This window comes from Halichoeres trimaculatus, unplaced genomic scaffold, assembly GCF_033239565.1.
Source record: "Halichoeres trimaculatus isolate MK-OKI-2021-1 unplaced genomic scaffold, fHalTri1.1 fHalTri1_scaffold_8, whole genome shotgun sequence".
Lineage (NCBI taxonomy): Eukaryota > Metazoa > Chordata > Actinopteri > Labriformes > Labridae > Halichoeres > Halichoeres trimaculatus.
In genome coordinates, this window is record NW_027437186.1 from 35,669,571 (window position 1) to 35,682,179 (window position 12,609).

A 12,609-nucleotide genomic window follows, 5' to 3' on the forward strand; every position below is an offset into this window, starting at 1 on the left:
TAACTTTGGCTTTAGAATAGAGTTTCAACTTTTATCGTAGAAACATATCACAGTTACTCAACTCAAACTTCAAACTTCAAACTTTATTTATAGAGCACATTTAAAACAATAGAGGCTGTATAGATAAAAAGCCATAAAAATAACAGGATACAATACTAAGATAAAGAAAAATATAAAACTGAAGGAAATATAAAATAGAATAAAAAACATAAAAATTAAATGAAAATTATGCCGGATGACCATTCAAACCTTGATTAAAATCCGGGGAGAAAAGCTGAGTCATGAGGGAAGATTTAAAAACCTCAATTAACCCTGCAGAGCGGATATGTAAAGGCAGGTTTTCATTAAGAGCTTTAAAAACAAACAATAAAATTTTAAAATCTATTCTAAGAGCAACTGGGAGCCAGTGCTGTGAAGCTGAAACAGGTGAAATGTGGTCCTGTTTGTGTTTTCCAGTAAGGAGATGGGCAGCTGCTTTCTGAACAAGTTGCAGATGATGTTACTCTCTGTAAAAAATATGTAGAACTCCAAATGTCCAAATACTCACAGGCAAATGAAAGAAAAGTTACGTGCAGGCTCGTGGCTGACCTTATAAAAACAGCAAGGTTCCAAACAACTTAGTATATTGCTGTAACCGCTTCGAGACACTAGATGGCCCACTTGAGTCAATAACATGTTACTAAACAGCTCTAATTTCTGTATATTAACGCCCAGAGAAATCCAGATCCAGTGACCAATTTCATATCTATTCGCGTATAAACTCAGGTTAAAAAAGACTAGACGCTATGATCTGTGTGGCATGTCAGTGAATTTCAGATCAGATATTTTTAGTTTAGAGCAGCTCCGTTCATTCATTCGGGGTTTCCTGTGTTGGTTTCACTTCCTCTTTTCTCGGCTCCTGATTTGCCTCTCCATGCTTCTTCTCCTCCTCTGATCACGTGGGCTTTCAAGCTGCTGTAATCTTACATTGATGTGACCTGATGTTGCCATTGTTTACTGTTGATTGTTCTGTGGTGCTCTCGTCAGCGGTCTTCTCTCATTCTCATAACAAGTAATCCCTCCATTTTTTCTCTCCTCCCTTCCTGGTGAATAACCGTCATCCTCAACGACCCACCTCCAAACAAAAAAAAAAAAAACAATCCCTAATTTTTCTCTGTCTCCTCCCCCCAATCATTCCTCCATCTACTGATCCCCATTCTCCACCCACACACTCCCCACCCCCCTCCTCCTCCTCCTCTGTCTCCCTCCGTCCTCATCTTCCCGTTCCGCCCCTCCTTCTCTGCAGGACTTCTGGCAGGTATGGGGTGTGTGCCGAGCAGCATGTGTGCACCTGAATGAAAAAATGCACTAAGTAGTCTCTACCTGCTCCCTTCTTCCCATTTATACTTCGTCCTCTTCTTCCTCTGATGCCTTTCTTATGTTTTCTATCTCTCTACAACTCTCACTCTTCTCTGTATTGATATGAAGGGCTCAGCTTTTCACTGCTGTTAGTCCAGGGGAACAGCTCAATAAGTGCTTTCACTGTATTTAATACATCTCAGCTTCAGCAAGTTGGAAACCAGAGTCATGGCCTCCATTAAGTTTACGACTGGCGATAGGACACCGTCCAAAATGTGCATTAAAGTGTGAATTTTCTAATGAGACATCAAAATCCTGGTAGTAAACCACGTAGCTTTTCTCTTGCAGGGTATCAGTGCTGTAGGTGTTGTTCCCAGCTGAAAAAGAGGGTCAAACTGTATTTTGAAGGAAGCGAAACTCCACAATGCCTCTGTTTTTTTCATGAAGCCTTTTGTGTCACGGTCTCTGAACACACAGGCCTCTGACAGGCGGGTTTAACACAGCACAAAAGAACATTAAACTGCAGATAACCCAGGGGTCTGTGTCCACAGGGAGTTTCCTTCTGTCAGAAAAGTATTATGTGAGGTTGTGCGCCTCTCATTGTTTGTGTGGATGAGTTTAATAATGTCCTTGTCGTCGTTTCACGGTCTGACAGAGAGAGAAGTGCTTGGGTGCTTGAAAAATTCAGCTTGATAAAACAATCTGGAAATACAATCGTTCCAAGAAGCATAAGAGCTATCGGGCCAATCTGCACCTCTGTCAGACATATCGTACGACTCTTAATCATAAAAAGATGGGAGAAGCGTCTCCACATACTCTTTTTTGAGGGAAGCGTGAAAAAAGCGACGACCACTCGCTGACAAACCAAACATGTGGACACAAACCATGAGAGTAATCTGATACTTTTCTAAGTATTTTACTTCTACTTTTATCAACCATCATTAAAAAAAGTTTAACGATGGATGAAAAGAGTTAAGCTTCTGTCATTGGCTGTGTTAAGTGAGCTTAATATCTTAAAAAATCACGTCCTAATCTGGAAATTAACAAGTTTGGTGAACGCCTTTGATACCTTATTTGTTAATTTCAGTCACTAAGTCACACAAATGTGAATGAGGTTAGTATTTTTAGCATTTATTGTTCTTCAAAATGTTTCGCCAGAAGGCTGAGGGGAAAGTTTTTAGGATTAAAAAAATATGGGCTTGTATTCACAAAGCATCCTGAGGCTAAAGGTAGTTTTAAGTGACGTCATTCTGGGAAAAATCTTGCAATTCTTCAGATTCTGAGATTTTTCTTGGTAAAATAAAAGTTATGCACAAAGCGTCTTAAGCCTTCAGAGAGATACTAAGGTGAAAGCTGTTAGGAGGAGGGATGAGGACTTTAGGAGTGGTGAAGCCTCATACTGATGTCAGACTTTCTCAACACGCTAAACAAAGTTTCTCCCACCTGAGACGGCCGTTTATCTAGTGACGATTATTTTAGTAATCGATTACTCTGACAATTATATTTTTGATGAATTGATTACTCTGACGGTCATATTTTTGATTAATCAATTATTCTGAAGATCATATTTTTGATTAATCGATTACTCTGACAATAATATTTTCAATTAATCGATAACTGACGATCATATTAACAATTAATCAATTACTGACCTTTATATTTATGATTAATCGATTACTCAAACAATTATATTTTCAATTAATCGATTATTCTGACGATTATATTTTTCTATTAATCGATTACTCTGACGATTATATTTTTCGATTGATCGATTACTCTGACGATTATATTTTTCGATTGATTGATTACTCTGACGATTATATTTTCGATTAATCGATTACTCTGACAATTATATTTTTTCGATTAATCGATTACTCTGACGATTATATTTTTGATTAATTGATTACACTGACGATTATATTTTCGATTAATCGATTACTCTGATGATTATATTTTTGATTAATCGATTACTCTGATGATTATATTTTCAATTAATCGATTACTCTGACGATTATATTTTTCTATTAATCCATTACTCTGACGATTATATTTTCAATAAATCGATTACTCTGACGATTATATTTTTCTATTAATCCATTACTCTGACGATTATATTTTCAATTAATTGATTACTCTGACGATTTTTTTTTTCTATTAATTGATTACTCTGACGATTTTTTTTTTCTATTAAGCGATTACTCTGACGATTATATTTTCAATTAATCGATTACTCTGACGATCATATTTTCGATTCATCGATTACTCTGACAATTATATTTTCAATTAATTAATTACTGACAATTTTAGTCATGATTTATCAATTAAACGGGAAAAAAAAGGATGAGAACATAATCGTAAAATTCGCAAAACTAAACATGAGTTGTTATTTTAGTTGATGACTATTGTTTGCTTAAATACAAAGAAACAGCATATTTGAACATAAATAAACTGACCAGATGCTACATTTATAAAGTATTAAAGTGATATGAATGTATTGTCATTTAAAAAATAACAGAAAATATATTATAATGTCATCAGATTAAGAACTTGGTAGCCCAAAAAGGCAAATACATAAAAATGAATTCTCAATCTTTTCACCTGCAGGTCAAACAGATCAGCCCCTCTGCCCTACCGCTATCTGTAGCAGCTAATGCTAATGCTAAAGTTGGTTAAATGAACTCCTTGGTTTTCAAACGGGGTGACGATTTAATAAAAAGACAAAATTCTCCCAAACTCTGGCATTTTCGGACAAACAGCTTCTTCAGTTCTGCCGTTATTCGCGTGTTTACTTGTTGCCCTCACCTGCCACGCCAATCTGTTTACATGTGACGCATACAGCCTCACAGCCCAGGTGATCTACACTCCAGTCCAGTAGGTGGCAGTAATGCACCTTCAGATAGCTGCCAACTGCTAAATAATCTGACAAAAATGAAGAAGACAAATAAACTGAAGAGAAAGTAGAACAGTTATGACGCAGCACAGTGCATCGATTATGGAAAAACGTTGATTCCTTGAGCCAAGTTTTTAAGCTAAGTTAGGAGCTCTCTGAGAAGCTTTGTGAATACGAGCCCTGATGTACACATTTATGTCAGTCAGTGCAGATAAATGAGCCCTGACCTACAGGTTTTATCTCCTAAATGATTTGGCCTTTAAGCAGGTTTGAATGCTTCTGTCAGTCAGGATGATGTGAAGATAAGTCGAGCTTTGCAAAGGCCAGGTTACAACCTGTCGATCTAATAATACCAGGGTGTGTCAGGAACAGGAGTAGGCATACACCCTATCGTGTGTGCGCGGATCAAATTGGCAAACTCAAACTGGGTATTGTTGTGGGATATTGTGTTAGTGACCTCCCAGGGTCCTTTTCTACAGCTCAGGAGACAGCTGTGCGTTACGCCTGCCCTGCTGAATTATTGAGAGTCAGGACTTTACAGGGCTTATTAAGCACTGCAGCGCTGCTACATAATTTACTCACCACTCAGTGCCCCAAAGTCAAGTTCACATGCATTTACAGTCAAATTTTAAGGAGGGCGTACGGTCTTGCAAAGCTGAGATGCAAAGAGCAGCTAAAACGAGTCATTCACAAGGATCTGGTTTTGATCTGTGCCAAATCATAGCCGTAGCGCTGTTCCCCTGCACTCCCGCTGTCCTGCTTTAAAAAAACACCTTCTCTCCTCCTCCTGTCATCTCTTCTCAGAAGTGTCAGCTCTAGCTTTCCACATGCTTTGGCACTCTAGCCTTTTCCCCCAGCATGCCCTGCTCTGTTGCCTGTGTCTCACAGAGAAAGTAGCTGGTGGTGGCGCCTCCTCTCTGCGCATGGTGGCATCACAGGGTGGGGTGGGGTTTGGACCTGGGAAATGGCTCTGTTAGCTAACATCAAGGCTGTATTGATGTGCTTGATTTATAACCTGCACAAATCCATCCTCTGGGTTGTCTGCATGATTTCTGTAGAGCATGGTTTAGAGACATCGAAGGCAGGCCCTGTTTTTATTTTTTTTTTAATTGAACACATGAAATGTATCCCAACTGTTCCCACATGCTGCGGCTCTGTCTGTATGTAAAGCCGCAGTGACCAAGGTGTTGACTGAGTGTGGACACCTGTCACTCAGAGGGAGAGCAGAGGGGGTCTCTTGTCACACCAACTGTTGTCATGTTCCCTCTTTCTGATTTCACAGGACGCTCCCAGCGGCTGCTGTTCGGACTGTCAGCTCTGTTTCTCTATCATTTCTCACTGTCTGACTCTAAAAGCTTACCTAGCCACACTCATTTCCTTCTCCTCTTTCCTTTTCTACCTCTTATCCTTCTCCGCAGTAATCGAGGTTGGCTTGTCGAAACACCTGGTCAGATAACTCGAATCCTCCTCTCTTTTTGTGAGACAGATGCTTTTCCTCAGTGTCCCAGATTTGTTTATGAAGCGTTCCACATCAGGGTGCATTATTCTGATTTGCTCCCACAATAATTATGAGTTATTAACAGTGCACCTGCTCTGCAGTTACCTCTGAGAGTTGGAGTAGGAGCTAATGGGTTACTGTTCTCTGCACACCTTTGTCTGGAGGTGGGCAGGAGTAAAACCAATCCTGAGAGCTCTGAGGGTGGAGGAGGGTTATGGCATTCATTTCTGTGAATTTTCCACATGTCGTCGTGTTAAAAATGAGTTATATCATTGGGTGTGTGTGTGTGTGTCATGGAGCAACACAAGGTATTTCATTATCTTGATGGTTGGCAGCTTGATTTTCAAAATGAATTTCAAATAGGAAAAATTAACAGGTTTTAATTTTGTATGTGAAAAGCCGTGACTAAAATCCGACACATTTCCTATTTGTTCATCTTAAGGTTTAACACCTAAATAAGCAGTGATATCGTTCATACGTTACTCTAATTTGACCACTTTTTTCTGCAACGAGTGATCTAACGCCTTAGTATTTCCAAACTAGTAATCAGATTAAAGTTACTCATCCAAGTCATTGTACTTTACTAACTTTTTTCATTTTTCTTGGAAGAAAATATATTAGGGCTGGGACAATATACTATTGTCTTCAATATTTACAATTTTTGCAATTTTGAGTCTGGTTTTTGACACCAGACCATGTGAAAAAGTTAATGATGATAATGTCTACAGACTATAACAAGAGCCATATTTACCCATAAAATGCACATCCTGTGAGTCAGAGAGAAACATTTTCCCCCTACTGGAGAAAAGTGGGAACTTTTTTTCATCGAGTTTATAAACAAAGACTGAATGAGGGATTTAAATTAGAAAAAAAGAGGAAGATTTTTTGACAGAGAATCCTGATTTGACAATGTTAAACAAATAATCCCAATCTATCGTATGATTATTTTTTTTCTCCCACCCCTTAAGTATATATTGCGTCTCAGGGAGTGACGGGAGTCGCGTATTCCTCACATTTTGAGTATGTAGACAACTCCTGTGATAGCAGCCAGTGATACAAATGTAAAGAACAGAGGGGGAAGAGGAGAGATGTGCGTTTTCTAGCTGGAAACACAGTCACTGTTTGTGTCAGTTTGTGTCAGCTAAAGATGACAGTATTAAGGTTCGTTGTTCACTCTGTGCTCGCAGTTTGCTTAAGATTTTTTGCTGAAACATTTCGAGAGAGATCAGCGCATTGTTGACATGAACACTTGAGAAGTTGTTTGACTTTTACCTGGAGGAAAGGTGAGTCCTGTCTTTCACTGTAACTCCCTCTATTCCATGAGTTGAACCCTCTGTTTATTACAAATCCATCCATTAAGGAGCAGAGCAAAGTAACATAGGCCACAAGAGGCACCTGGTGACAAGCAGGGGCGTGCCCAGACTTTCTAAACTGGGGTGCCCCGAGCAGGGTACTGAGGGTTATGTGAGCCCACCCTCCAGCAACATTTATTTTTGCTTATTGTATTTCAAACACAGGATCAACAGACTACAGCTTTAACAAAAAAAATAAACTGATAAATACCAAAGTAGACTAAAACAAAGTGTTTCAAAAATAAAACCAAAGTTTAACTGAACAGTGCTGTAGTGCCCCCCCCCCCCCCCCCCCCCCCCAAAAAAAAAAAAAAAAAGTCTGAAGTCATATTCTGAAATTCAAAATCTATATAATGAATATTTTTGTTTTTAATTGTAAAGAAAAACATTTCACAGCTACCAACAATCTCTGCATGTTCCTTTAAAACAAGACATGTAGACTTATATTATTATTCATTTCATCACAATTTTGCCAAATCATGCAGCAGCAGGTGTTGTCGGCAGCTGCTGAAAGTAACTAATAAAGTAACTTGTAATCTAACTTTTAAAATTGAGTAAACAGCAAAGTTACTAAGTTACTTTTTAAAGGAGTAATTGGTAATCAGATGACTTTTTTAAGATAACTGCTGCAACAATTACCATTGGACAGTTTTGAAGCCAAAATACCCTGTCACAGGCGCCGATATTGGCAGTCAGAGTTTGCTCAGTGAGAGAAACTGAGTAGGCGACAAAATTAAAAATATTTTTTTTCTTTGAGTCTAATCTCTTCTCGGCTCTCCTTCCTGAAATATTTTACAAACCCCGAAAAGAATACACGAGAATGGCAGCTGACAATCATCATTAAACGTTACTTAAAGCCTCATTTTTATAATCACATAATGAAAACAAAACTTCTCAGAAAAAAGAGGACTTGAATACAAGACAGCCAAATGATATCTTCAAATCAACACAACAATCAGACGTGAGAAACATTTCTACCAGGTGTATAAATTTTTTAAAGTTGGACCACAGCCCATCTGGAATGACTGGGGAGATGGATTTTTTGACCTATACTGCAGCCAGCCACCAGGGGGAGCAGTTTTTGTGGTGACCTCACTTCGTGCCAAGCAGGATGATGTCCTTTTTTTTACAGCCTATAGTTTTAACACTCTAAAAGGTGGAAACGTCTTATAAATTGCTCTGTGTGTTTGGGAGTGTCACAGGAAGTGTATTATGTTCGATCAGCCATGTTTGAGGTTTCCTTTGTGTCCCACATAGAGCCCGTCCCAGAGCTGTGTGTGTCACAGCTTAAGCCAGGCTCACCTTCACATTGTATGAGCTTCCAGCCACCATTCAGAAATGTCAGGCTCAGTCCTTCCTCGACTTTTCCCCAAAGCTGGTCATTCTCGATTCTCTTCCCCCTGAAACTCACGTCTTCTTTGTACCTGCCAAAGTGACAGTAACCCCAGGGCTACCACATCACACAGAGCGGCATGAAGGTACTGATCCATTTTTAATGCATTTGTCTGGACGCCCTCCCCCCCTCTCTGCACACACTCAGCATCGTCTGTCTGTCTGTCACACTGTATAAGTCTCTTTCCCCTTTTGAAATCCCCTGCTGGTGCTGGAGAGCTCCAGGTCTTCAGGGACCCGGACAGACATCACTCAGACATGCATCAATGTATGGAAAGAGAGAAGGGGCAGATTTCCTGTCTTTGCAGCTGGAGCCTTTCATCCTCTGCAGCAGGTTTCTGGCGTGGCTCCTTTGCTGTGGTCAGAAGAGGCTTTAGAAACAACAATGATGTAAGCCAAAATCAAGAGGAGTCACAGTAGAGTTATATTCTAAAGCTTTAACACAAACTACACTTCCTATACTCGCTGCTTTCATCATCCACGCCGTGTTATCGGAGCGTCTGCAGCTGCAGTGTTGGACTGGCTCACAGATCTAATCAGTTACAAAGCACTGCAGTCTGTACAGTAGAGTTAGAGAGGGCCAAGTCTGTGCTGCATTCAGGTCCCAGGCCAACTGCATGGCCACACGAAGTGCTGAGGGAGCAGTGTGGGTAACAGGCAGACAGCTCGGAGAAAATGGATGGGTGGCACACTGGGTATTAATTTTCTTTTTGCTTTAGAGCCCTTCTTAATCCTGCCGTTCTGTGCTGTGATTGGCCAGGACAGCGATCGTCAAGTTTGACCAGAGAAAGACTTTAACAAGGTGCCATGCACTTGTTTGATCTAGAGCTAAAAATGCCTATGAGTCATTTCCCCGATACCTGTCCTTGTAGTCAGGGCTTGACGTTAACTTTTTTGCTTTTTACTGTGGCTAGTGGTTTCCCAGAGTTACGAGCCACTTAGCATTTCCACTAGCCACAATTCTGTTGTTGGATGATTATGTTTAATATGATGAAAGCCGACGATGGCATGCTTAAGTTTTCAACTTTTATAAATGTCAATGACCCCTTTTTCATTGACATTTGCAAAATGTGCAGTCTATTAAGACAAAGTAACAATAGGAGAAGTTTATTATTGCATTTTATAAAAGTAGTAAAGGTAGAAAAAAAAAAAAGTAAAAAAAATTGTCATGACAAGGAAAATGACACAAATAAGTCAGACTGGACTATAAATCTCATTTATCTAGAATGATGCGGTTTGTTTACAGTATTTTCAGAGTGAACTATTTACATATAACTTTGATAAGTTTTGTATGTTGGAAGGTTTGAATATCGTTCGTACAGCTCCTCAAATCGATGACCAGTTTCTCTTTACTACGTGCGCTTCTCAACCCGCAACAGATGAAATTCACCAGCGCGTGTTAATGTCAAGCCTTACTCGTAGTATCTGTGTCTATACCTCACATGGTAACCTTCTTCAGCCTTGTTTCCACCAATTTTGTGCATTTTGAGGCGTTTTTTACTGACTAATCCCAGGACAGATCCCTTGCCAGACAAAGGCCCCGTTAACACGACGTTTCATCTGAAAACGCTAAAACACTGTGAAAAAAGCTGAGCTTACTCAGAAACACTGAGGGGCTGCTGTAGTAAGCATGCCAGGCCTGTAGATGGTGCTATAACTGTCTTGTCCGGAAGCAGCTTTTGGTAGATCTCCACTGAAGTAGAGTTGGGTCGATCATCTGGTGTATTGGTGAATGCCAAGAGCAGAAGTGGAGCACGACGTCAGCGTTTCCGCTGAAAACCCCAGCTTATTGTAAACATGGCACTGGTGTCGGTAGCATTTTAGAAAAATTCCACTCTAAAGGTCGTTTGCAATTGTTTGCGTTGTAGGTTGGCTGAAACGCCGTTTCTGTGTCAACGCGAGGCAGAAACGCAACAAAACTTTGGCATTTCAGCATAAAACCATTGTCCTGTTTCACTTCCTGTGACAGTGGCTGCTGCATTTCTCCTGGCGACACACAGCCTTCTCTGAAACAAAACTTGATCGTTCTTTGTATCAAAGAGCTACAAGCCAATCACAAAGAAGATGAATTGCTGGATGTTTCCCATCATTGCTCTTTGTTTACTGTGTCGCGTTTTTCTTCGTTGGATTTATTAGCGGGGTAAACTGCGTCACGCTGCTATGCCATCATGCTACTACGTAACTGATGTGGCTTAACCAATCCAACTTGTACCAAACCGTAATGATCTAAACATTGATAAATGAATGAAATATGCCCCTTTTAATGAGCACAGCCATGACACAAATAACCCAAAAAAGCAACAGTTGGTCAGAAATGGTCAGAAATGTATAAGTCTAACTGTCACGGGATGAAAAGTGCGTTTCTGCAGGTGAAACGTTTCTAAATGTTGGGTTAAAAAATGGATTTGTGTGAATCCGTCAGACATTTCTATGCAGTGGTATTTTTAAGCACATGGCTCTTCTCTGGCGTTCTTAGAAAGTGTTTCCTTCCCAGTCGTGTGAAATTAGTGGAAAGAAATTTATCCTCTTCGCATGCGAGCCCCCGGCTGTGACCATGGTTTGTTTTCCAGGATTGGGCTAGTTGAAATTTGGCCAGGGCAGCAATCAGGGCTTCTCCATGTCCCGGTTCACTGGAGAGATTAGCCCTGACTGAACCCTTAACCCCGACTGTGTGTGTGTACATGACAGCAGCGTGTTGGACTGCCAGCAGCTCTGTCAGTGCCGCGTTTCTGCATCGGCTCACTGGCTAGTTGGTTTCCTCAGTCCGTCATCTGGACGGGGGTCAGAGGAGCTGGCCGACACAGGCAGACATGTATGAACAGATGAGCAGGCTCAAGGCGGAGGCTCGAAGGAGGTTGATGCTGATCAGCTGTAAGGAGTCAGCTGTTAACATGAGTGCTGCAGGAATTAAGATCAGAGAATTACGCTAAGAAGGTTAAAACTGACTCCACTGTAGTTCAGTGACTGCAGCAGCAGATTTCATATGCATTACGTCCTCTGGGCTGATGATTCAAACTGATAAGACACAGAGACAACGGCCGTCTAGGGAAATAAGTTAGCTAATAGGAATCTCTAGCAGGTAAAACCTTCATCTGAATTATATACAGTGCCTTTCAAAAGTTTTCACCCTCTTAGCCTTCGTTAAGTTTCCTGAAAATAGTCAGGGGATGAGGGGAGTAACAGTTCAATAAAACCCAGAAAGGAGGGAGATGGTGAAATTAAATAAGTTGTTAACAAACTCCTGCTAAACTGATTTTCTTAATTTAAAACAAGCAACAAGCTCGTTTTCAACAAACAGTGAGGCGCAGATCAATAGTTCTTATAATAAAGAGCAACAAATAAAAGAAAAATACAGCAGAGAAAGGAAAACCTTCTCCCAAGAAGAAGAAGCATGAGTGCTCTTTGGCATCAGTCTTTCTGGCACTCCTCTCCTGCTCTGTTGGGTCTGGCCTTGATTGGTAAGTGGATTCAGGTAAGCTCAATCATCTGCTGCACTGAGAGTGAGATCAGACCGGACTACACACTTCTCCACAGTTAACAGTCTCCTAACTCAGTTTTACTCGTAAAGGCTTTTCGTTTTTTAATAATAGGGCGTTTTTTGGTTGATCTGACTGAGTTTATGATTTACAGATTCTGTCCCTGCTACAGCAAAAATACTGGTTTCCTCTTTTGGTGATCCAGAGACAATGGTGCCAGTTGAGTAAACTTTGTTTTTACTTTTAATGGAACAAAACATGAATAAAAAATACGATAGAAGAAAACACAATAATACAAGAAGCAGGCAGGGTCGTTACAGATTTAACAAGCAAGATTTAACAACACTTTTACTGAATATCATATTAATTCACCTCCTGTACTTTTGTAACAAAAAACATCAAACAAACCCACTGAAAAAGGGTTCAAATCAGTCACACAAAGTACTGAGTGACATTTTTATATATGATGAAACAACCATCTCCATCACTTTAGGTTTACATCTGATTTCCAGAGCTCCCGGTATTTTTCAAATTTATGTCAGACATATCTTGTGCTGCGGCCACACCAGCATGAATTGGTGAATTTAACAGGTGTCACACCTGTGACGCCCGAGGCTGGACGCTGGACTATTTTGACAAGCTAAGGGGCGACTCAACTCTGGA

At 40.3% G+C, this 12,609-nt stretch overlaps 1 protein-coding gene across 2 annotated transcripts in view; it reads left to right on the forward strand.

The window, feature by feature from the left end:
• micu1 (mitochondrial calcium uptake 1) overlaps positions 1-12,609 on the forward strand; it is a 74,995-nt gene that overhangs the window by 31,362 nt on the left and 31,024 nt on the right. The window contains exon 6 of one of the 2 annotated variants that reach the window (XM_074675735.1): positions 1,286-1,297. The exons of the other annotated variant lie outside the window; for it this stretch is intronic. Coding sequence (XP_074531836.1) covers positions 1,286-1,297 — 12 coding nt within the window. The remainder of the gene's footprint in view (positions 1-1,285; positions 1,298-12,609) is intronic. 2 annotated transcript variants of the gene reach the window in all.